The sequence below is a fragment of the Hydra vulgaris genome, chromosome 06 (genome assembly GCF_038396675.1).
Source record: "Hydra vulgaris chromosome 06, alternate assembly HydraT2T_AEP".
NCBI classification, from domain to species: Eukaryota; Metazoa; Cnidaria; class Hydrozoa; order Anthoathecata; family Hydridae; genus Hydra; species Hydra vulgaris.
The window spans coordinates 33,392,501-33,417,934 of record NC_088925.1 but is presented as its reverse complement, the minus strand read 5'-3'; the positions used below and the strand labels follow the sequence as shown (position 1 = coordinate 33,417,934).

Genomic DNA, 25,434 nt, shown 5'->3' with positions numbered 1-25,434 from the left:
GGGGGGTCTAGGGGGGGCTATAGCCCCAAGCCCCACAATTTTAGGGGCCCCGATTCAAAGTAAATAATTTTTTATTAACTCTGAAAATTAAATCTTTTATTAACTTAAAAGAGCCAAAGTTAAATTTACTAAATTGTCTGAAAACAAAAGCACAAAAATAAAATAACTGTCAACAAAAATGCTGCATTATATATTTTTTCCGGTCTTTGACAACGAAGGAGCGCAACTACTTCTATAAAAAAAAAATTACTAGATTGGTAGCAGCGCCTTATAGCAATAATTGAATGTAACATTTGTACAAATTGCTACAAAAACAATTCCCTTCGGAAAATTATTAATGACTTGAATAATTATATTGTTAATGACTTGAATAATTATATGAAATTCAAGAAGTTGAAAGTGTTGAATCTACAATGCATAATAATGAGCTTGACTCAGGTACTTCAATTTTTACTATCTTTAATGACACCTCTATCATCTGCTAAACAAACAATTTACTTTTTAGGCAGTTAGTATTTTTATTCTATAAATTGTCACTTATTATTTTTTTATTAGGCTTATTTATCATGATTTTTTTTCCTAGATACCATTCTACGCGAAGACCCTGCTTTATGGCCATTACAATTAAAGGAAAATGAACGTATGAAGTATTTAAGCAAGTGGTATGCTTTTTTTCAAAATAAAGACTCTCGAATTTCGAATCTTCGAAGCGGATGTTCAAAAACCAGTACAGATATTATTCGGTTAAATATTTTCAAAAAGTGATGAATAATGGCGAAAAATGTGACCGAAAATGTATTTTGTTATGTTTGCAAGTTGTTTTCAACCGATTACGACAACGTATTTGTCAAAAGTGGCTTTTACAATTGAAAAAAAGCTAAACAAACTATTTTCGGCCACGAAAACAGCAAGGAACATATTCAATGTATGATTAAATGGATAGAATTCATAAAACAAAATACTCATGTCTATGAATATATGGTGAGCCAGATTAAAAGGGAATTTAATTATTGGTCTGCAATCTTAAATAAAATAGTAGCGGTTATTCGTTTTTTAGCCGGAAGAGGTTTAGCATTTCGAGGCCGTAATGAAGTTATAGGATTGTCATATAACGGAAATTACTTAGGCATGTTAGAACTGTTGACTCAATTTGATCCAGTTTTAAAGCAACACATTTGCAAATAAGGCAAAGGTAATGTAAATTATTTGTCTAAAACTATTTGTGAAGTGCTAATTGATATTATGTCTCAAAAGGTTTTAACGCACATTATTACCGAAATAAAAAAAGCAAAATACGGGGGAATTATCGTAGATTCGACTCCTGATATTTCTCACGTGGATCAACTTTCTGTGATATTTCGTTATTATCTAAATGGCCACGTGTATGAACGATTTTTTTGTTTTCCACAAATTAAAAGCCACGACGGTAAATCTTTGATTACTGACATTTTAGATCTACTGGAAAGATATGATATTGATATAACCAATTGTCGGGGACAGGCATACGATAATGCAAGCAATATGTCTGGTAAATATTCTGGATTACAAGCACGTTTAAAAGAGCGGAGTGAATTAGCTTTTTATATCCCCTGCGCTGGACATTCTTTAAATTTAGTAGAGCAGTGCAGTGTCAGTGAGTTCATCAATTCTATCAACTATTTTGGCGTTCTCCAGAGTTTGTATTCATTTTTTGTAGATTCAACACATAGATAGGATTTATTGAGAGGAAATCATGTTACACTCAAGCGCCTATCAGATACACGATGGTCATTTAGGTCAGATGCTTCAAAAAGTTTAGTAGAAAATTTGGATGGGATTCATGCAGCGCTATGTCATATAGCTGAGGATACAGAAGAAAATCTGATACTCGTCATGAAGCTTTGTGTTTATTAAATAAGATCACTAAGCTAGAGTTTGCATTCATGGCTGTACTTTGGCATCACATACTTAAGAGGTTTAATGCAGTTAGCAAATTTCTTCAAAATGTTGAATTATATTTGCATACAGCAAGCAGTGTGTTACTTTCACTAATTGACTTTGTAAAAAACTTACGAAACGATATTACGAGATTTGAGAATGAATCAAAAAAACTTAGCTCGTTTATTGAAAAAAACTATTCGGATAAGAACAAAAGAAAGGTAATTAAAAAATTGAGCAATGAGAAAACCAAATTGATTCTTTAAGCGTATCCGACAAGTTTCGAGTGTATACATTTTTTGTCATTATTGAAAAACTTGTGACACAATTAACTATAAGAAGTGATGGTTACAACCACGTAAATAAGTTATTTGGATTTCTATCGAAGCTGTTAACTATTAGTACCATGGAATTGCACGTTAGCGCGAAAAAAAGTGTAGAAGTGTACTCAAATGATTTAGAAGATAGTTTCATATTTGAAATAGAACAATTTGTAACATTAATAAAGTTGCAGCCTCCAGGTTTTTTTTCGCATAAAAAAGATAAATCTGAGACTGAACCCACATTGATTCCTCTGCATGTTTTAAATTGGATTGTTGAAACCGATATTATTGATGTATTTCCATCAATAATATTGGAGAGATCATTCTCTACTCTTAAAAGAGTTAAGAACATGCACCAATCAACAATGGTCCATAGTCGTTTAAGTAATATAGCAAGATTAACTACTGAGTAAAAATTATTAGAAACTTTGGATTTCAGCGATGTGATTGGAGAGTTTGCGGGGAAGATAAGCAGAAAAAAATCACACAACTTAATTCAATAAAATAAACATAAAATTTGTATATAAATAAATATCAGTGATAGCGTTTTCGAGAAAGTCTTTGTTATACTCATTTTTGTCGTTGTTAGTGGAACGGGTCCTCCTATTTTTAAATAGCCCCGGGCCCCGAAAGGTCTTAATCCGCCACTGTATATGTATATATATATATATATATATATATATATACACAACTTGTAAATAGCTGATAAAAAATAATAATAGTAAAAAGTTATATAACTAGTATACAGCTGATAAAAAAATAATAAAGTAGCAGTCAGAAGTGTAATTTGTTGGTTATCTCTAGACGAGTGGAATAGCAAATAACATGCTTTTTTGATCTCCGAGCCATTTTTATTATTAGGCAGCATTCCAAAGCTAATCTACAAGTACCACATGACACATGAGGAGCCCATTCCTTGTCCTGATCACCTATTTTGATTCCAAAGTACGCAGCATATTCAGTCCATAGCTTGGTCCTAGGCAATAATTGATGTTTTGACCCAATATAGTTACCACAAATATAGCAAAACGAGTCTGCGGATAGTTTGCAATTTTGAATAAATATATAGTAATTATAGATAAACAGATAAACCTTTAAATCAAAATAACGAGAGGTGACAAAAAATATTTGAAATCAGATTATTAAAGAGAATTACTATAGAAAAGCTCTAAGAGTGACGTATTTTTTGTTGCGCTGTGTAATAAATAAAAAAATATATATTTATATGAACAGAGATCAAAAAACTGAAAAATTTCAAAAATACGATTAAAATTAGTTGATTTATAGAAAATAGTGATTTAATTTATCAATTAGATGTAAAATTATCTAAATAATTATTAAATAATTACAATATAAATTTTATCTAAATCACAGTACTGATGTTTAACCACTTCATAAACTGCAGCCGTGGCGCAGCGGTTAGAGCAATAACCTCAGAACATAGAGATTCTTCAATGTCTGCACTAGCTATATAAGCGACATTAGTAAGGAAAACTGCATTTACTTCCTTGTTAAATATGCTACTGGGATGCTCCGTGAAAAGACCGTCAGGTCTTCCTGGAGTAAAATAACAACAAAACATTTAGTTAAAACAATAAAGTCAAAAAATATTATACACTATATTAAATAAATTCTTCATTTATAAAAAATATACATTAAGAAACACACGCAAAAAAAATATTAGGAATGTGTGGCTTTCATAGAAAATACGTAAAAATTCTCTAAAAGTTAAAAAACGTAATGATGTTCGAGGAAAGTTTTTAACCATTCAAAATTATATAAAAGTATTAGACAAATATATAAAATAACCATACAATTTACTTCGTCGCAAGTTCGGGATTCTGAAAATATTCTGCTAACATATTCCTGTGTTGATTACGAAAAAGTAAATTTTTGTTGACCTTGTCATTTGGAAAATGGCTTGATAAACACCTTTTTGTAGCATAACGTTTAAAATTCATTTCATTATTTGGATAGGAACGGAATGCATTTTTGTAGGTAGAACCAGCACTATTTAGATTTGCAAAGTTTTTTTTCCACTCTGCTTTCATGTCGTCAAGAAGTCCAAAATTTGTTGCTCGTCCTAAGAAAGGAAAGTAATTTTTTTAAAGTTTATTTGTCTTTTCTTCAAAGGCGTAGCAAGGGAGGGGCGGGTAGGGCGGTCGCTCTGGGCGCCACTCTGGGGTGGGGCGCCAAAGAGGCGAAAAAATAATAAAAGTAAACGAATTCACAACTCAGATCCAGAGCCAACACCTGCTTAGTGACTAACAGTAACACAGCTGAATTAAAGAGCAAGTTCAAGAACAAGAGCCAGTCAGCCAGAATCCAAACCACCAGTAACAAGCAAGAAAATTTAAAATAATCCCAAACCTCAGATCTTCTAAATGTGCTGACGTCTTTAAAAGTAGCCATGTTTTATTTTTACTTTTTATTTAATTTTTATTTTTTTCAAAACGTAAATAAACAGTGGTCAAATGGTTACTGTTCATTTAATTTTTAACGGGAAAAAAACTGACACATTCTGAATTGCAATGGTTTAACACGTAACGTTATTCTGTTTGTATTTTTAGAGTGGTCAGACACTGTTTTTCTAAAATTTAAATAGCTGCAAATAAATCAAAAAGGAAAGAACATTGTTTTCAAAAAACGTAACAAATTTTAAAACACTAATTTGTATTTATATTTCAGCTGTATTTATCGAAATGACCGTAAAGGCATTTTTTCTGAAAGTTCGAACTTTAAAGAGAAAAAAGCTCGAACCTGAATGTTGAAATTTTGGCTTAAAGTTCGAACGTTCAAATTCGAACATGTTTGAGCTAGCATTGCAAACATATGTATTAGTAATACAAACTCAACTTAAAATTACGGTGAAACTTATAAGTTTTTAATATAAATATTTAAATATAAATCAATATGAAATATAAACATTTCAGTTAAACTAAAATTATCAATGCGAAAGATAAGTGTTAATAACGTATTAAAACTGAGTTATACAATTTTGAGAGTTTGCACAATCTAAAATGACACTATTTCAACACTTAAATCGTTGTACAGCATTATCGTTCACGTCCAAACATTAAACGTGACTAAAAGATTAAAGGCGGAATTCTCGGAGTCAAACGCGTCTTCTATACATAGAATATATATATATATATATATATATATATATATTTTTGTTATTTCACCTCCCCAAGGCCCAGAAGGCCACTACAGATGAGGAGGCTACTTAATTGTGGTTATAACCCTCTCTCAACTCCATAACTCCGAAACACGAACCTCAAATCTATAACTCCGAAACACGAACCTTGACGAACAAGGCCGCTGCGCGGAGAAACAAGTTTAGCGCGGTACTACCAGGGACGTGGTGGGGATCGAACTCGGAACCTCTCGCTTATGAAGCGAGCGCACTACCACTACACCACTACCGCATAATATATATATTGTTTAAAGCAGTTAAGACCACAAGAATGTATGATAAATGTAAACGAGTTCGACTGCGAGAATTCAGCCTTTAATTTACAACGATTTTAAAATCTACAAATTATAATTTTATAATATTTAAGTAGAGAAACTAATCCTAATCATCACAATATTTTTTTTCGAATTCAGAAATGCCAAAACACAAACTAAGTGGGGTTCAGCGTCGAAAAAAACAAAAAAATGATGAGAAAGAGGCATTAAAGTCCAAAGAATTAATGAGCAAGTTTCTATATTCAAAGAAAGAGAAAACAGATGATGCAGAAAGTGAATCAGAATCTGAAGATGACAGCATACTGAAACATACTGAATCAGAATCTGAAGATGACAGCAGAGATGAAGGCATTTATCAATTGTTTGCGGAAAATGAAGAAGACTTAATGGACCAAGGAGGTGAAAATGCCCGCAATCTGATCCTAATAATGACAGTGACGGTAAAAATAAAGAAATAGTTGAAGATCTTCCTATTCCTGCTGTATTGTCATTTCTTGATGTTGGCTTTTTAGAATTTGACCAAACAACACAGCGACCTATCATGTTGCAAGTCTTAGAACTGAGCTCACAGCTCACGGATTATTTCAAAACAAGAATGGACCTTTTTGTTGCTAACTCAGGAGGACGTTCAATGAACTCGATGTGGTTCAAATTCACAATCTTCTTTTGAATCAGCTGGTGAATTCACTAACTGGAGACACACAGAACAATTAAAAGATCATGAGAACAGTCTCTGTCACCGCAAATCATTTACTATATGGAAAGAAGCTGAACGAAGAATAATTTATAGAAAAGGAATAGATTCAGAGCTCAAAGCCCAAAATGAATCTGAAAAGCAACACTGGCGAAATATCTTAGAAAGAATTCTTTCTTGTATTAAAGTTCTTTCTTCTCAGAACATGGTTTTACGTGGTCATAGAGAAAAATTTAGTACTGCTGATGAAGGAGCCAATATTGGAAACTTTCTTGCCCTTTTGAAACTCCTTGCTGAGTATGACTTTCTCACTGCAAACCATCTACAGCATGCTAAAGAAAATCCACGGTCCGTCTCTTATCTGTCTCCAGACATTCAAAATGAACTCATCAACCTACTTGCTTGTACTGTTAGAGATAAGCTCCTCACCAGAATCAAAAGAAGTAAGTAATTTTGGTATCTTACTTGATTCGACTCCTGATCTGAGACATTGAGAGCAGTTATCCGAAGTAATAAGATTTGTGGACATTGATTTTGTTACCAAGAATGTTGTGATCAGAGTCATTTCTTGGATACATTAAAATCCATGCCAAAGATGCAGCAACTCTTGAAACTGTTATTACTGAAAAACTTGAATCAGACAACCTACCACTGGCAGATTGTAGATCCCAATGTTACGACAACGCTGCTGTGATAACAGGACATATCTCTGGGCTTCAACAACGAATATGTGACCGAAATCCTCGAGCATTGTTTGTAACTGTGATAACTATAGTTTGAACTTGGTTGGAGCTCATGCTGCTAAAATAGATCCTATAGTCAGTTGAAAGCATTTATCTGTTTTTTTCTTGTTCGACTCTGCAATGGGAGCAATTGAAAAATGCTGTTAAGTTCACTGTTAAACGAGAAGCAGAAACCAGATGGAGTGCAAAAGCAGAAGCTGTTAAAGCAATTTCTGAAGGAGTCACTGAATTGGTTGAACTTCTTAAAAGTCTTTCAGATGACATAAGCCAGACGATGGATACAAGTAATGAAGCTGTAACTTTACTTCAAAATATTCTGCAATTTAGTTTCATTGTTTTACTTCATTTCTGGAACAACATTCTTGAAAAAGTAGACCGCATTCAAAAACGACTACAAGATCCCACAATGAACTTTAAAGATGCAGCATCCGATATGGAAATATTGGAAAATTATCTCAAAGAATTTTGTGATCATTTGTGCAAAAATGCAATTGAGTATAGGAAAGGCAGATGTATGGAATGGGGAATTGAAGTTAAGAGGAGAGTCAGGCGACAGCGAATAATACCAGGTGAAAGGGTTGGAGAGTGGCCTCTCCGCTGAAGATGAAGTTAGCAGAGTTATGAAAATGATATTGGATTGTTTCCAACAAGAACTAACAACTCACTTTAGACGATTAAATGATCTCAATAAAAAATTTGGATTCTTGCTTGATGTGAGATTATTGCTAAAGAGAGATGGTGATGAAAATCAAGAAAGTTTGCAGCAACATTGTTTGGATCTGGGAAACTTTTACAGTACAGATATCAGTGGAGCAGAATTATTTACTGAAATCGCAGACAGTCAGATGCTGCTTAAATCTCGTGGGGGTCCAATACCAATAACTCCACTGGAATTACTTTCATTTATTTTGTCATACGGAGATGATGTTTTTCCAAAATTACGTATCGCATTACAAATCTTGCTCACAACTGCAGTTTCAATAGCCAGTTGCAAACGTTCCTTCAGCAAGTTGAAGCTTATTCTTTCATATCTACAAGCTTCAATGGGGCAACAACGTCTTGTTGATTTGGCAATCCTTAGCATCGAAAGAGAAACTCTAGAATCAACAGACTTTGACGACATAATATATAAATTTGCTGCAGCTAAAGCTAAAGCTAGAAAGATCAAATTATAATTTATAAATAGTTATTGATTATTGGATCTGATTGACCATCTGTCACTTTCAATGACTAATTCACATGAACCATGAGTTAAATTGAGTTTGCATTATGATTAGCATTTGCATTTATTTTTATAAAAAATTGTCATATACTTGGAATCATTAAGTGTTTTTTTTTAGTTCTCATGTCTGGTTCAGGGGGCGCCAATTTTCAGCATTGCCCTTGACGCCAGAAACCCTAGCTATGTCACTGCTGTTCTTTGTCTGTGTTTTTTTTGTATTTGATAATATTATGATGATCAAAAACAATAACGTTGATTATTTTTAGTAACTAAAACTATTTGATATTTGTTAATAAGTTAGTGGAAAAATGATAAGAAATAAATATTTATAAAATATGTTTCCATGACTTATCAGATAAGCTAAACCATACAAAATTAAAAAAATTAAAATATTGAAACTCTAAAGTGTTTGTTGAATAATTTACATTTACATAATCGATCAAATTTATAAATTATTCAGAATTCGGTTATAATAATGTCTACTCATAGTAATTGTAAACCTCTATGGTAAGATTTATATCTAAACTTGTAGTGTCAAAGTAATTTTTGCTACCTTTACAAACTTAAAAACCATAAAGAGGCTCCGAAAATCTATATTATACCCAATATAATCCATATAACACCCAACATTACTGATATGTACAAGTTGACATGCATATGTGGTGGTATTTGTATTTAAGAACAAAAAAAAAATTATATTTACAAAAAGTGTAGCTCATTAAACAATGAAGAGAAACTGGTATGCATCTTAAGCAACTGAACAACATTGCATTATTTTATCATAAATAAAAAACAGATCTTATTTTATCATAAATAGAAAAAAACTCTTTTAAAATGTAACATTGAAACAAAAACTTCAACAAACAACACAATGCTTTTTTTAAAACCAATGATCTAAAAAAATTAAATAATTTCTTCGTTTTCTATCAATTTTGCCAAGCAAACATTAAAAATTATGTTTTTTCTATTTATTTAATTAATTCTTAATAGCATTGTTATTGTCAACTATAATTCCCAACTCAAAGATCTTTTGAATTAAAATCTATAAGTTAAACTTGCACACTTATTTTCTTGATAAATTTAAATGGTTTTGTCTTTATTATTTGATTTTTGGTTTTGGAACATACCTTATATTTTATTTTGTTACTTTTAAGTGTTTTAGAGTTCTATAAAAAACCTTGTCTATAAAACTTTTACATCTATAAAACATTAATGTCTATAAAACTTTTATATCTATAAAAGTTTAAGTTTTTGTTAAAGAAAAGTAAAATAACAGGTATAGTTCGATAAAAATCCCACCAAATTTTAGTTCCACCAACTTTTAGTGCCACCAACTTTAAGTGGCAACTTTAATACTAATGATTACAACCACAAAATAAAATTCAAACATTTTTATCTCTTATGCTGAGAACTTCAAAATCTTTTTGTAAAACAACTTTTTCTAAATTCAGTAAAAAATCTAGCTTTTTTAATTCAATAGCACATTCCATTACCTTGTAAAGGTCTATCACTTTTTTCAGGCTCCCAAGAGCAGGTTTTTCCATCCCAGGATCGAAGTTTAGGTAAATTGGATTCATGCTCTTCTCGATTATTTATACATTGATCATACCAAGAAATCATATTATTAGAATAGCAATTTCCATGGTGGGAAAAGATTAATTCTTTTGGTAGTCCCTAGTATAACAATATGTAAAACAATTAATAGAAAGAAAACATTATCAAAAATATAAACTAAAATTTGTTCTTTTAATTGATTTTTTTAAGGAAAGAAAATTGTATCAAGTTTAAGTTGAACTGAAAAATAATAATACATCATTTTTTTTACATCATTTCGAATTGAAGCAGTTTGTCTTGCTTTATTCTCTGGTAAAAAGTTAAGATATTTTTTGAAATCAGCTTGATGTGTACTCAATTCAAATGGCTTTTCGGATCTATGAAACTAAAAAACAAAAAATAAATTAATAATAACAATAATAATAATAGTATGTATGTATATATATATATATATATATATATATATATATATATATATATATATATATATATATATATATATATATATATTTATATATAAATATATAAATATATTTATATATAAATATATATATATACATATATATGTATATATATGTATATATATATATATATATATATATATATATATATATATATATATATATATATATATATATATATATATATATATATATATATATGCCTAATATTACTAAATCAATTTAGAGTTAAAGTTGCTGAGTATAATTTAAAAATTAATTTGCTTCTTTTCAATGCCACAACATTTTCTTTTTTTCTTGCACTTTTAATTTCTCAACTTTCTTATATAACAAACTGTTAGGCAAGGAATACTTGCTTGTTGCTTCAGCTATGATATATGAAATGCCACCTAAATATTATGTTATATTTAGTTATACAAACACCTTTATTTATTTACAGTTTTGTTATTTCAATTTTGTTGTATGATATTGACATCATTTTAAATGATTTTTCTTCAAGTAATTTTTTTTTTTTTATAACATAACTAAACATGTTGTTCATTTTCATTTGTTAACTTCTAATAAGCAAAACTTTTAAGTAATCAAAATTATTTATGAACTATCCTCAAAACATGGTACTTCAAGTTTAAATTAATTTGACTGTGAATAAATAGACATAAAAACTATTTATGATTTATAATGCATTTATTTGATTCTATAGATAAAGATGTTAGGATAATACTAACATTTTTTTATCAAATTCTTGAAAATCTGCAATACAAATTGCTTTATACAAAAATGATGATGGAGAAAAAGATTTTCACAGATATAATGAACTTGGGACTACTAAAGTATTAGGACACAAAATTTTAAAATCTTTAATCTTTGGCATTTATTGATATGCATTTTATAGAGTTATTTATATACTTTAATATAAAATACTAATAATTTAAAAATTCATTCTATATACAGTTGCATAAATGTATAAATTTTCTCTTATTGTTTAATATTCACAGTAAAAGTTTCTTTGTTTTTAAAGATACTTATACAATACACAAAGCACTTTTTATGCACAGCCACAATGATTTTGGCTGTACATTTTAAAAATTAATTTTTTTACTTTTATTAAAGCAAACATAGGCATGATAATTGTTTAATAATATCAATAATTTAACTAGTTTATACTTATGTCTATTTAACAAATTTAGTAAAATGAAATTTAGTTTAAAAAATCTAATAATAATATAGCTTTTTATATCAATAATGCACACACATTATGTGTGAGGGGAGGGATGGGGGTTACATAAACATTAACTAATATAGGGAGAACATGCAACCCAAACTTCAGTCAATGGAGTTTAGTTAGAGCAATGATAAATCTTTTTCATAATAAATTTTTTTTTTTTTTTTTGCAAAAAATGGTATGGACTTTAAGCAGAAAAAAAAGTTAGTAAATGTATGCACTATAGTATTATATTCACTTTTTCTTAATTCTCTCTTAATTCTCTTTTTAATTTACATTAACGATCTTCCAGATATTCTCACATCTAAGGTGGCATTGTTCACTGATGATACTACCATTTATTCTTGTCATGATAAGAAGCCAACACTCTTTGATTGCTTCGAGGGGGCATTTGAGTTTGAAAAGGACCTCACTTCTACTACAGCATGGCACTCACAGTGGCTGGTGAACTTTAATTCAAATAAAACTCTTTTATTTAAAAATAAAAGAGTTTTATTTGAATATAAGAAAATAAAACTCTTTTTTATATTATCGCAATAGTTTAGATCTCCCTATATTTATGAACGGTAATGTACTCGATGAGTCATCTACCCTTTACCTTCTAGGATTAACTCTTACTTACCGATCTTTCTTGGAAACCATATATCAAACCCATTGCAAAAATAGCATCTGTTAAGGTTGCATCTCTTTATCGAGCTCAACATTTTCTAACTCCGGATTCTATCTCTATAAATCTCATATCCGGCCTTGTATTGAATACTATTGCCAAATCGGGGGCGGATCTTATAATGATGCCCTTTCTCTTTCAGACAAGGTGCAAAAACGCATTGTAAACATTGTTGGACTTGCTCTTGCAGCCAACCTCCAACCATTATCACATCATCGTAATGTTGCTTCTCTTTCTCTTTTCTACAAATATTATAATGAGCACTGCTCTAAAGAGCTAGCTTCACTTGTGCCATCTACTAAAATTCATTCTCATGGTACTCATCATTCAACTAAGTCTTATCCTTTTTCTGTGACTGTACCTAAGTGCTCCAAAAACTCTTATTCGTCTAGTTTTTTTCCTTGAACATCAGTTCTTTGGAATTTGTTTCCTTCATCTTGCTTTTCTGATTCATATAATTTGCAATCCTTTAAGTTGTCTGTCAATTGTTATCTTACTCTAAAACCTTAATCTTTTCTCTTCCAGTAACTTCTAACTATAATTAGTGGTTGCTTGCAGCCTTGTTGGAAACAAAGATGTTTAAAAAATATATACATATATATATATATATATATATATATATATATATATATATATATATATATATATATATATATATATATATATATATATATAAATTAGTAAAAAATACTTATCTAACTTTTTTCTTCTACTTGACTCTTCTATTTGACTCTTCCTGATGATCCAGCAATGGTGAAACTTCAAGTAGAAGAAAAAAGTTAGATAAGTGTTTTTTACTAATTTATTATTGCTCTGTTCTTTAAGAACATTGAGCACTCTATTTGTAAAATACACTAACATAATTTAAATATATATATATATATATATATATATATATATATATATATATATATATATATATATATATATATATATATATAAGATAAATTTCAAGTATATTCTACAAAAAAGAGTATCCATTATACTTTCCCAAACTTTTTTCATTCTATTAAATTCTGTGTTTCATCAATTAAATTCTGAACTAAAACCGAAATAAAACTAATTAATTTCATTAATTAATTATATTTCAGATCTAATAAACAGAGAGTAAGGGGAGGAGAGGGTTAATAAAAGAGTGAGTGAGAATTTTTCTTAGATTTATTTTCAATTTATCTTCAGCTTAAAATTGAACCTTGTAAATCCAAATTAATATTTTTTACAGAACACACATAAAACAATTTAATTCTAATGTAGTTTGCGATCAAATGAAATAGAGATTTACAAGATTTTTAAAGCCTGATTACAGTGAAAGTTTTTATTTTAATCAGTGACTGATATATGTATAAATATTCAAATTTTTAAGGCCAGTTTACACTGGCCTTAAAAATTTTTAGTTTTGAAATATAAATTTGTTGTTGTTACGAGTCATTTTTTATAAGAACAACGTTAATTGAATTAGTTGAGTTATTGAATTTTCTTGAAAATTTCAAGGATATCTTAAATCATTTCATAAAACAACCCCAAAAATTTGAGACCATAATTCAAAGCAGTTCAAAAGTTATTGTGGTTTGAAGTTTCATAAAACGTTGACATTTTTCAAAGTTTTCCATGTTTCGATGTAGCAACTTCATGAAGTTAAAAAAGTTGTTTGAAATGAGAAGTGCTGAATTTTTACAAACAAATATAATACCAATTTTTATACATTAAGGAAAAAAATTGAGTTTTTAAAATATCTGCAACATATTATTTCCCATTACCCAATACTACCTCAAGGAGCATTTAATAATGCAAATTCTGTACGCTTGAGCAGCAAGTCTCTGTTTAATCTAGGCTTATATTAGTATGTTATTAAGTTTTTTTACTGCAATTACAGTCAAACTGATTTAAAACTCGATTTTAGTCTAAAAATTATGTCTCAAAACCTCACCTGTTTTAAAAACCATAAAATTTATGCTAACTTTGAGAAGCAAAAGATCGATGTGCCAACAAGCTATTGACTTGTAGTTTTTTGAATATGACCTATATACTTTCAATAAATTAAAAGACTTCAATGGGTGGTTGTGTCTAAATGAAGATATCTTTAATAAAAAATAACTTTCGACAGGAAAAATAAACTGCTGTTAGAATCAGTAGCTATTTAATAAATCAAATTTTTCTATTTTGGTTGGTCTTTGGTAGCTGTTTAATATTTGAAATTAGTTTCTTTAGGAACCCTGAATTCAAATATATTACTTATTTAAGCTATAAAAAAGTAGATTTATAATTTAAATTAAATTATTTAATACCTTTAAAAAATAAAAATAATTACCTTAATTTTTTTATTAGTGTACATATTACTATAATATTTATAATACCATTTCTATAATATATTTTTATTATTATGTATAATTTAACATTATACATATATAATATAATAGTCCGCTATTTTTTATGATACAATTCATGAAAAATCCCACATAGTGGTTACTTATAATTCAACATCTAAGTTGTGCAAAGTATAAGGATATTTTTGGCATTTTTGTGGTTTATGATTTCTATAAATTTACAAATATTCTTAATTAAGGTTGCCAAATGCACGGTCACTTAAAAGAGGACATAGAAAAGCCGAAAGAAGGACATACCTAATTTTAGTAATACCTAATGGAAGGTTTTTGATATTGTGGGGCCCCTATTGCCTTTTTTTATAGTGGGGTTTTTTAATAAAACTTTGACCCTCTAGCCACAGTACTGACAACAGATAAGAATAAACAACAAAGTATAATATCCGTTAATGTTATATAAGAACAATATATGTTACAGTACAAAGACACTGAGTAAATTGCCAATATTATAAATTATTATTAAATAATAATAAAAACGGAAAAATATCAAAATTGCTGCAACAACAATAAATATCTAAACGAGTTTTTAAATTATCTTTAATTGTTTTTTTTCTGGGCTACACATCTATTTAACCAAATGTTGCAAATTTGGGTAATTTTCTCCAAATTACAATTGCAATTAATATTTTTCAATTAAAAAAAGAATGCAATGTTCAGGTATACAGTGTTATAGTATATTAGATTATTTACACTAATCTATTTGTCAAATATCATATTTCTTGGAGGAGCCAACTTTACGCAGAAGACTTTTGTTAGCAATCTTATAGTTATAAAGCTGTTTGAAGGTAAGATTCTTTAAATTATACTTGGTGAGAACGATGCTCTTTACAGAGTCTGAATGATTTATGCTTTACAGAGTCTGAATGATTTATTAAAGTCTGTTCCTTTCCTTCATTCATTGAGCTTTAATCAATTAGAAAATTCTTTCAGTATTTCTATTGTGTCCTGGGATACAGAAGAATACTTCACAAACTTTAAGCATTTCTGAGAAGCAACTTGCATTTGGACAAGTTTTAAAAAATAAAACCCAATATTCATGCAAGGGTATTTCAAAAAACTGCTCATTTTTGCCTTGCACAAATGGTTCAAGAGAACAGTATTAGTCAAACAATTGTACATCATCCAAAATAATATTTTTTTTCTTTCAGGTATAAAATGCATACCAAGAGGTAATCAAATGTGCTGTCTTTTACTTTATTTAAATGCATTTAACCAAAGCACTAAAACTCATTAAAAGGTTTCAACCACTTTTTTAAATAAAGAATGCATGCTTCATGCACTAGCTTAACTTATGCCATTTATAATCTTCCTCTCTGTCACTTTCTTTAGGCTTTCTTAATATATCTTTGACATTAATCGATAGGAACTTTTTATTTAAACAGTCTTTTAAAACTTCCATGGTAGAGTGAAGAAGGCTTATATCTTCTAAAACTGGGATTTCTTTCCTTTCAATTGCTGCAATATTTAGTTGAAAGAGAAACATCAAGGAATGCAAAAACTAAGCTTCTGAAAACTTATTCTCAAAAAATATTTTTAATGTAACAGGTGGTTGATCTACAGAAAAAAAGAATATTTTCAAAACATCAAATAACCTCAGCAATCTTTTAACAACTGGAAACAAACTTAACCATCTAATTTTAGAGTGATAGAGTAGTTAATGAAAGCTAATGTTCTCATATTGGCATAAATCTTTTAAAGCTTCTGTTCTAACTGTGTACATAGAAAAATATTGAATATTATCAAAACAACAGTTTCAATGCCATCACGTTTTAAGACTGATGATGACAAACTGTATAAAATGCTAAAGTTGCTTCAGCTGGGTGGGCTATTTGCAATATCTTTTAGGTGACTTTTTAGGTTGAAAAAGTTTGTCACTTTAATCAATGATACTGAACTTTGATTAGGTTTTTATGTTTCTCACTGTTTCGTTCTAGGTCAGTAGCTCCTTTTTAGTGACAGACAAGTAACTATCACAAATTGTACACTTTGCCTCATTTTTGTTGCGCTCTTCAGCAAAGCATGAATAGTTTGTTTTCATAGTACTTGATAACTTGTATTTTCTCTTGGTAGAAATTGAATTCATTTTTATAAAAAAGTTGAAATTCAATTTAAGTGCTGTTGTTGTTATAGGTGCAAAAAGTGACATAGACAAAATGCGCTGAGCTAAAAATGTTTTAATTAAAAAAAGAATAGATCTTTAAATTTTTTTAAATTTCTTTGCCGTTTCATCGAACAACAAATATTAAAAAGACATTTTAAATGTTTTTAGCTACGTCTACTGGACAGGGGACAAAGTATGAAAAAGGAGGACATGTTCTCCTTTTGCAGGACCCCTCTCAACCCTATTCTTAACTAAATATCATTATTTAATTAATTAAGAATATTTGTAAGTTATTAAATAATAATTAATATTTTTTATAAATATGTTAAGAGGTTTTTTAATGATATTTTTAATGGGATATTTGTGATTTGTTATGTAATATTAGTTTACATGAAATTTTTAAAGTGAAGAAAATGAATTGAAGTGATTGAAGAGTTTGAACTGAAGTGATATAAGAGTTTGATTCAGAGTCGAAATAAAATAAAACAATCATTGATAACATAACTGGACATAATAATGTTGATTATACAGTATGCTGCTTATTTTCTGAAGGTTCATGTGGGGAACATTTAAGATCAAGACTAACTGGATTATTTAAATGCAACAAGTTAACACAAGTGTTTGCTGATGGTTTTACCAAAAACCTTTTATTGAATTGCAAATACATGGAGAACTAAGTAATGAGCAAGTTATATGCTTTTCACAAACATAAGTATAGCAGATACTGGTATATACCAAAGCAACGCTTTGCTTTGCTTTACATCCATGCCATGAAGCTCCTCCGACAAATAAGGGAACAGACAAACAAATAGATCTCCGAAAAGCAACAAGAGACCAGTATGAAAATAATAATAAATGTTTTTCTGGTTCTTTTCCAATATCTTATCAGCTGTGCAGAATTCACAGAGACAGCATGTTTCTAAATCATGACCAAATAGAGAATGATCCTACTTAATTTAGTGTCTCCAAAAAGCTCTTTTTCTTCAGAAAATGTTAATGAGTTCTTAGCGACAAGCACTCCAGATTTAAGCCTTGTAAAATGGCATATTAGAAAAACAGAAAAGTGTCATGACTGCACATTACAAGCAGAATGTCTAGAGATGATTGAAAATTTAGTCCAGAATATAACCAAAATGAAGAGAAAGAAGAACTTAAATACGATACTCTTAAAAGTATTGAATCTATATATTCTTGGATGAAGCATATTCTTGCGCAAAAAACAAGACCAAAGAGTATGGTATGAACCAAATTAACAAAGAGACCAGCTTGTGGTTAAGTGATTGGTCTCAAAAATACTTCCTATTGGGTTCAGAGAAGGACAGAAATCTATTTTGGTAAGAAAGGTGTGTCAATCCATATTGACTGCTTTTTTTACAAAAATGATGCTGGCGACTTAAAGAAAAGAGTATATCACACAATAATACAAAAAAGTGATCAGGATGTACAAGACACAAGAGAGAGTTTATAAATCATTATCTGTTTTTATTTTAGGGTACTATTCAGCTAACTCAGTTGCCAAAACGTTGTTTTATATTTGCAAGGTGAAAGGCGTATGCCTCTCTTAAGATATGATTACAATGAGCCACAAAAAGGTAAGGACCAATGTGATCAGGAAAGTGCTGTTGCTAAGAGATAAATTAATGCATATATCTACGCTGGTAATAATTATACATCCGTCCAGGGTATTAAAAAGGAATTTTGTTTTTTGGAGGTTCAAAAGATTCAAACATACTAGTGGTTGAAATTGACAAGTTAAAATCAGTTAATGATAGCAAGATAACGAATATCAGTTCATATAACGATAATGGAATGGCGCTATGGCAATACTTTAATTGTGGTAAAACAGTTCAGTTTTTAGGATTATAATTCGTTTCTGGTTTAACAGAGATTTTAATGGTGGAGAAATTTTTAGAGCAAATAGAAATCAAAAGAAATAAAAAGATAACTCTGGTGTCTACTGCAGTGAGTCGTCGTGTCTTATGTCTTTTGATACAGAAGCTGACCTTCAAAACCATAAGAATGAAAATGCACACAGCACCCAAATCAAACATACATCAATGGATTCAATTTTATTACATCATCCTGATTTGCTTATTTGTTCATCTAACTCCAAATCTGTCAAAGGAATTGATACCAAAGCGATAGTTACTGAAAGTAAATTTAAATTTGACTGCAATATTGATGTTACAGGATGGGCTATACTTATACATAAGCATACAAGATTTACAATCTAGCAGAAAGATTTCTTATATGAAGAGGTCATAGTTGGAGAAGTAACAGGACATAAAACATCACTCAGGTTTTTAAGTAATAAAAAGTAGTTTAATATGAAAAAAAAATATAAAATATATATTTTCAAAAATAACAATTTGTATCTATCATATAATCTTATATAAAACTAAAAAACATTTCCTGAGTTTTCCCTGATTTTAAAGATTTTCAAAAAAAGTTCCCTGAATTTTCCATGTATTCCCTGATTTTTTAGAATTTAAAAACTTTTCCCTGGTTTTCCAGGTTTTCCCTGAGTGCCATGAACCCTGTATTAAACATTCCTGAGCAAAGACTTATGGAGCATTTTGTTTTAAGCATAGGCAACATGGAAATGATAAACAAATGTTGTAGAGAAAAAAATAATATTTTTTATTATAGATTTATTTGTAGATTTCATAGTGTTTTTATAGTTGTTTTTTTACTGTCAAAAGTCTTTTTGAATTAAAGATATCTTCTTTAAAGCAAAACCACCCATTAATGTCTTTTAATTTATTGAAAGTATATAGGTGTATAAAATGTTTTCAAAAAACTATAATTTAATAGCTTGTTGGCACATTGATCTTTCGCTTCTTAAAGTTAGCACAAATTTTATCGTTTTTAAAGCAGGTAAGAATTTGAGAAATAACTATTTGGACTAAGATTGAGTTTTTAATCAGTTAGAGTGTAATTACAGTAAAAATAAAGATTTTCTTCCTTAAAAACTTATAACATACTAATATAACCCTAGATTAAACAGAGACTTGCTGTTCAAAAGTACACAATTTGCGTCATTGATTGCTCTTTAGAATAGTTTTGGGTAATGTGAAAAAGTATGTTGCAGATATTTTAAAAACTCAATTTTTTTTTCAGGTTTTTCTTATGAAATGATTTGAAGATATCTCTGAAATTTTCAAAAAAATCCACTCACTCAACTATTTCAAGTTGCTGATTTTGCCTCATTCTTATAAGAAACAACTCTTAACAAGTAAAAATTAATAAATGGTGAGTGGAGTGGTTAATGGGTGTGGGGGGTGAGGGGTTCTAATTAAGTTTAGGGTGAGTGGGGAAATTTTCTGGAAATGTATAGTTTATATACTTCCAAATATCTCAATTATTTTGTCACAACAAATACATCAGATTTGATTGTTTTTAATATGATATTATTCAGTAAACCAGAAATAAATTTGTCTGTTACAATAACTTGCTTCACTAAACAGATTCATGCTCATATAAAATATGCTTTACTACTGAAATTCTCTCATAAGTTCACCTGGTGGACTTAGTTAGATGCAACTATTTCAAATAGAATTCAGCTTTAATAACTTGATTAATAAAGGAAATAAAATATTTAGAACAAGAGATCAAATCCACACACATACATACATACATACACACATACATACATACATACATACATACATATATACATACATACATACATACATACATACATACATACATACATACATACATACATACATACATACATACATACATACATACATACATACATACATACATACATACATACATACATACATGCTCTGGTTAAGTTAAATTGTTAAATTAAAGAAATGCTCTTTGGAACCGCAAAATTTTGAAAAAATTCTTAATGGAATATTTTGATCACAATTTCTAAAAAACTGAAATTAAACATACAAATAAAAAATGAAATTTAACAAATAGCTATAGTGTTTGAAAAAATAAAATTTGAATCTTTAAAACAAATTATGCTTGCAAAATTTTAAAAGATCAAAAATGGTCATGCTGTTTAAAAAATCACTCAATATTTTTGTTCAACAGACAAAAATTGTAGTTGGAAAACTGTGAAGGAGCTTATTATCAAAAATTATATGAAGAAAGCTAAAACAAACAATATTAAACTTTGAGTCTTGAAAAATAAAACGAAAGGAGCCCTTATCCCAAATCTTCAATTGGGATAAGGGCTCCTTTCTTTGAAATGGTTGCCTTTCATAAACATCAGCATGCCAAAGTTAGCAGCTGATAGAGTTGCACTTTTTGCTATCATAATTTTTTTAACTGCAAAAGGAAAAATGCAATTTTAATACTGTTGGGCTTATGCAAAAACAAAGTGACAGGTGAAAAAACGATTTGTCAAATTTTTATTTTTTGATTAACGGGTAAAAATATATGAAATCATCCAGACCATGACACCCTTACGTCTCAGAATTTGTTTATTTTTACACCACTTGCAGTCCATATCAAAAAAAAAATAACTGTGAAAATTTTAGTTAAAAATACCAATGGGTTCCAGAGATATCGTCACTTGAAATAATGCTGACTCAGCATTTTAGTAATTTTCTGAAGTGACTACAAAGCAACTTTGACATACAGTATCTTCATAATGGCTTGGGGAAATTTCCTAAAATTTGGTACTCTAATAGATTTTAACTTGAGAAATCCAAAAATAGCACTCTTAAGATTCGATTATCTCAAGAAATGCCTCATTTATCCAATTTTGTTCAAAATTATTGACTTGTAAATTAGTGATTTTTGGAGGTAAAATGAAGACTGTGGCCCAAAATCCCGAGTAAAAAGTTTAATTGTATATCATTATTTCATCTTAGGTCTACTGAAAAAAATTAGATTCATCAATTGTCTCTCTAATACGTGATCAAAATTTGCATTTAAAAATGGTGTCTTTTTAGAAAAATTTAAATTTTGTAACAAAAGCAATTAAAATATTTTTCAAAACATTTACTTGAATAAAACATCAAATAGTGTCATTTATTGACTAGTTTAGGACATTTATAGTCATGGGCCAAGGGAGATACCCTCCCCTCCCACGGGAGGCCCCTACGCCCCTCCCTCAATCTTCCTAGATTTTTTTTTTTTTGCATGAAATGAATAAATAATGCAAAAACATACAATTTAATTTTAATTATGAAAAAAAAAAAAATTTTATTATTTCAAATTGGTGACTTAAAACCTCCTTTTATATAAAAAATAAACATAAGTTTTGTTTTATTCTTTTTAAAGGTATTTACTTGTTTGTATCTTTTCTTAAAGAATTACTTTTAATTTTATAGTTTTTATATTATTTTGTTAGGTAATAAATAATAAAAATAATTAAAATGGAGAAATGTGACATTGGAAAAAGTCTTAACATTCATTGCCACAAAACTGGATTTTCAAGAAAACAAGGTTTTGTTCAATTTAAAGATCTTCCTTGTGAAAAACAAGAAGAAATAATATGGCGAGCAAATTTAAAGGAAAAATATAGTTCAATAAGAATTATATGTTGTTATCATGAGCAATTCTATGGAAAATATTTTGAGAGAAAAATTACAAAGGGTTGCAATCCTTTTGGAACACACAAGGAAAGTAAAAAAATTGCTATAAAAGGTAATCTTACCTTATTTACATCAGAATTGATATGGAAATTAAAAGAAAACAATTTATTATTTATAAAATGTTTGATAATTTCAGTTATTTTAACCATGTAAAACTAAATTTGTTTTTTAGGTAATATAAAGATTTCCATAGACATGGCAAACTATTTGCAAAAAAATAATGTTTATGTAACCCCAGGTTGGAAATTCTGCAGTAAATGTTACAAAAAAGCAATAGAAACTGATGAAGATTTAAATTCACAGGAGGAATGGGAATCCAAAAGTGAGAAAAAAATTAAGTTAGATACCACTATAGAATTGCTTGGAATTTCACCAGTCAAACTAAAAAGTCTTTCAAAACACAAATTGCCTGTAGCAAAACAAAAGTTTGAGAACACTATTGACAGAGTTGCAAAAATGGTCTCATTAGCATATAATATTAAAGAAACTTTTTTAACAACAGAAATAAAAAGCCCCATTTTAAACAACAACATTAACAATGACCATGTTCTAGACATTTTAATGTATGAAATAAAAAATAAAATTTCAGAGACTGACTCTTATTGCCATAAGGTGCAAATGTTAACACTCGCACCAAAATCATGGACACGTAAAAAGATATCAAGCTACTTTGAAGTGTCTGAGTATCTTGTTCGAACAGCAAGAAAAGTTAAAAATGAGAATGGAATTCTATCATTACCCGGAAAAAAAACTGGAAACCCACTTTCACCAGAAACAGTTAATTTAGTGATTAACTTTTATCAAAGTGATGAATTTTCAAGAATGATTCCAGGAAAAAAAGATTATGTAAGTATTAAGAAAAACCAACATGTTCAAAAAAGATTATTGCTACTCAATCTTAATGAATTACATGTTGCATTTAAAAAAGACTACCCTAACGTCAAAGTCAGTTTGTCAAAATTTTGTACTCTTAAACCTAAATGGTGTATTACAACTAATGCGTCAGGTACCCACAATGTATGTGTTTGCATACATCACCAAAATACAAAATTTCTCATTGATGCCATTAGGTGGAATAAAAGTTATAAAGATTTCATGGCATTGATTGTTTGCTCTCTTGAAAATGCAGAATGTATGTTGCATCGATGTAACCAATGCCCTGGTATTGAAGTGTTAAAAAGTTTTTTAGTGCAGGAGTTTATGGACCATGAGCATGAAGATGTAGTATTTAAGCAATGGCAGAGTACCGATCGTACAACACTACTTTCACAGCCATTGCCACTAGATGAATTTAATGATTTATTATGTGACAGCATTGACAACCTTACCACTCATTCATATATTGCAAAAACATAAAGTAGATACTTAAAAAACTGTAAAGAAAATCTTAACCAAAACGAATGCTTAATTTTAGGAGATTTTGCTGAAAACTATCAATATGTTGTTCAGGATGAGGTTAAAAGTTATCACTGGAGCAAAAGTCAATGCTCACTTTATAGAATTGTACTTTATTTTATAGAGAACAAACTTCTCAAACATAAATCTTTTTGTTACCTTTCAGAAGATGTTGATCATGACACAGGATTTATTTACAAGACTCAGGAAGATATAACTAGATATATCAAAGAAAATCTACCTGATGTATCAAGTGTGAAATACTTTTCCGATGGTTGTGCAGCACAATTTAAAAATTTTAAAAATTTTATCAATTTTTGTCATCACAGTAAAGACTTTGTATGTCAAGAAAGACTTAGTATGTCAAGAAAGTCTAAAACAAATAACTACTGGGCAGATTTTAGATGTTAATTTAATGTACTCCTTTTGTAAAGCCAAGATAAATGGAATTTATTTTAAGTTATTTTCAAAAGAAGAAATTGATCAAACACGAGCACAATTAGAAAAAAGATATTTAGGTGGAAGAACAGTTCCTCGCACAAGGATGTATCATAATTTTATTCCAATTGCTCCAAACACTATAAGTTATAAAAAAATAAGTACTGATGCATGCACTAAAATATTTGATATTATTCCAAAAAGCAAACATTATGTAGATATTTCATTAAATATTAAAAAATTGGATTATATTGCATGTTTTTATGATGGATTTTGGTGGGTAGGGATTGCTGAAGATGTAAGTGAGCTTGATATAAAAGTCAGATTCATGCATCCACAAGGACCAGGTAAAAACTTCTTTTGGCCAATGAGAACTGATGAGTGTTGGGTGCTCAATTCTGAAGTTATATGCCTAATTTCTACACCGCGAACAATATCAGGTCGTACATACAACATATCTGATTTAGATTTGAAGAATATAAACTGTTGGTTACAAAAAAAAATTAATTATGTTTAAAAAAATTTTGTTTTTATTTTATTTACCTATTTTGCATTTAAAATGTCTTTTATTTTTTTCAAATTCTTGAATTGTAGGCTGAGAAGGAGGGGTGGGGGTTTAAATAAATCACAAATCACTCCCATCTTATTATGTCAATGACTATATTAGTCTAAAACTACATAAAGATATTGATCATCAAAATGTTTTAAAAATGTTTTAATATCTTTGGTTTTAAAATTTATGACTTAAAATCGTAAAAAGATCTTTGAAATAAGAGGTAAGTATTTATCGATTTGAAGTAACGCAAATAAACTGTTTCTCAAACTTAAACTGAAAAAATATGTTTTTAAAATGTATTTTAACAATCAACTATTATTTATTCATTTTATGTAAAAAAAATTAAATAAATAAAAATCTAGGGAGATGGGGGGCAGCGTGGGGGCCTCCCGTGGGAGGGGAGGGCGTCTTCCTTGGCCCATGACTATAAATATCCTAAACTAGTCAATAAATAACACTATCTGATGTTTCATTCAAATAAATGTTTTACAAAATATTTTAATTGCTTTTGTTACAAAATTTAAATTTTTCTGAAAAGACACCATTTTTAAATGCAAATTTTGATCATGTATTAGAGAGACAATTGATGAATCTAATTTTTTTCAGTAGACCTAAGATGAAATAATGATATACAATTAAACTTTTTACTTGGGATTTTGGGCCACAGTCTTCATTTTACCTCCAAAAATCACTAATTTACAAGTCAATAATTTTGAACAAAATTG

The 25,434-nt window shown here is 29.1% G+C and overlaps 2 protein-coding genes across 2 annotated transcripts in view; one reads left to right on the top strand and one right to left on the bottom strand.

The window, feature by feature from the left end:
* Positions 1-3,821: 3,821 nt before the first annotated feature.
* The window catches only part of LOC100211665 (cilia- and flagella-associated protein 107), a 25,654-nt gene continuing 4,041 nt past the window's right edge, over positions 3,822-25,434 (bottom strand). The window contains exons 2-4 of the mRNA XM_065799901.1: positions 10,196-10,309; positions 9,864-10,044; positions 3,822-4,323 (exon numbers count right to left, since the gene is read on the bottom strand). Coding sequence (XP_065655973.1) covers positions 4,058-4,323; positions 9,864-10,044; positions 10,196-10,309 — 561 coding nt within the window. The 3' untranslated portion in view covers positions 3,822-4,057. The remainder of the gene's footprint in view (positions 4,324-9,863; positions 10,045-10,195; positions 10,310-25,434) is intronic.
* LOC136082068 (uncharacterized) lies at positions 22,102-24,670 on the top strand. The gene is made up of 4 exons (XM_065800646.1): positions 22,102-22,372; positions 22,493-23,632; positions 23,735-23,968; positions 24,045-24,670. Exons 1-4 carry the CDS (start codon positions 22,102-22,104, stop codon positions 24,668-24,670), a joined length of 2,271 nt encoding a protein of 756 aa, XP_065656718.1.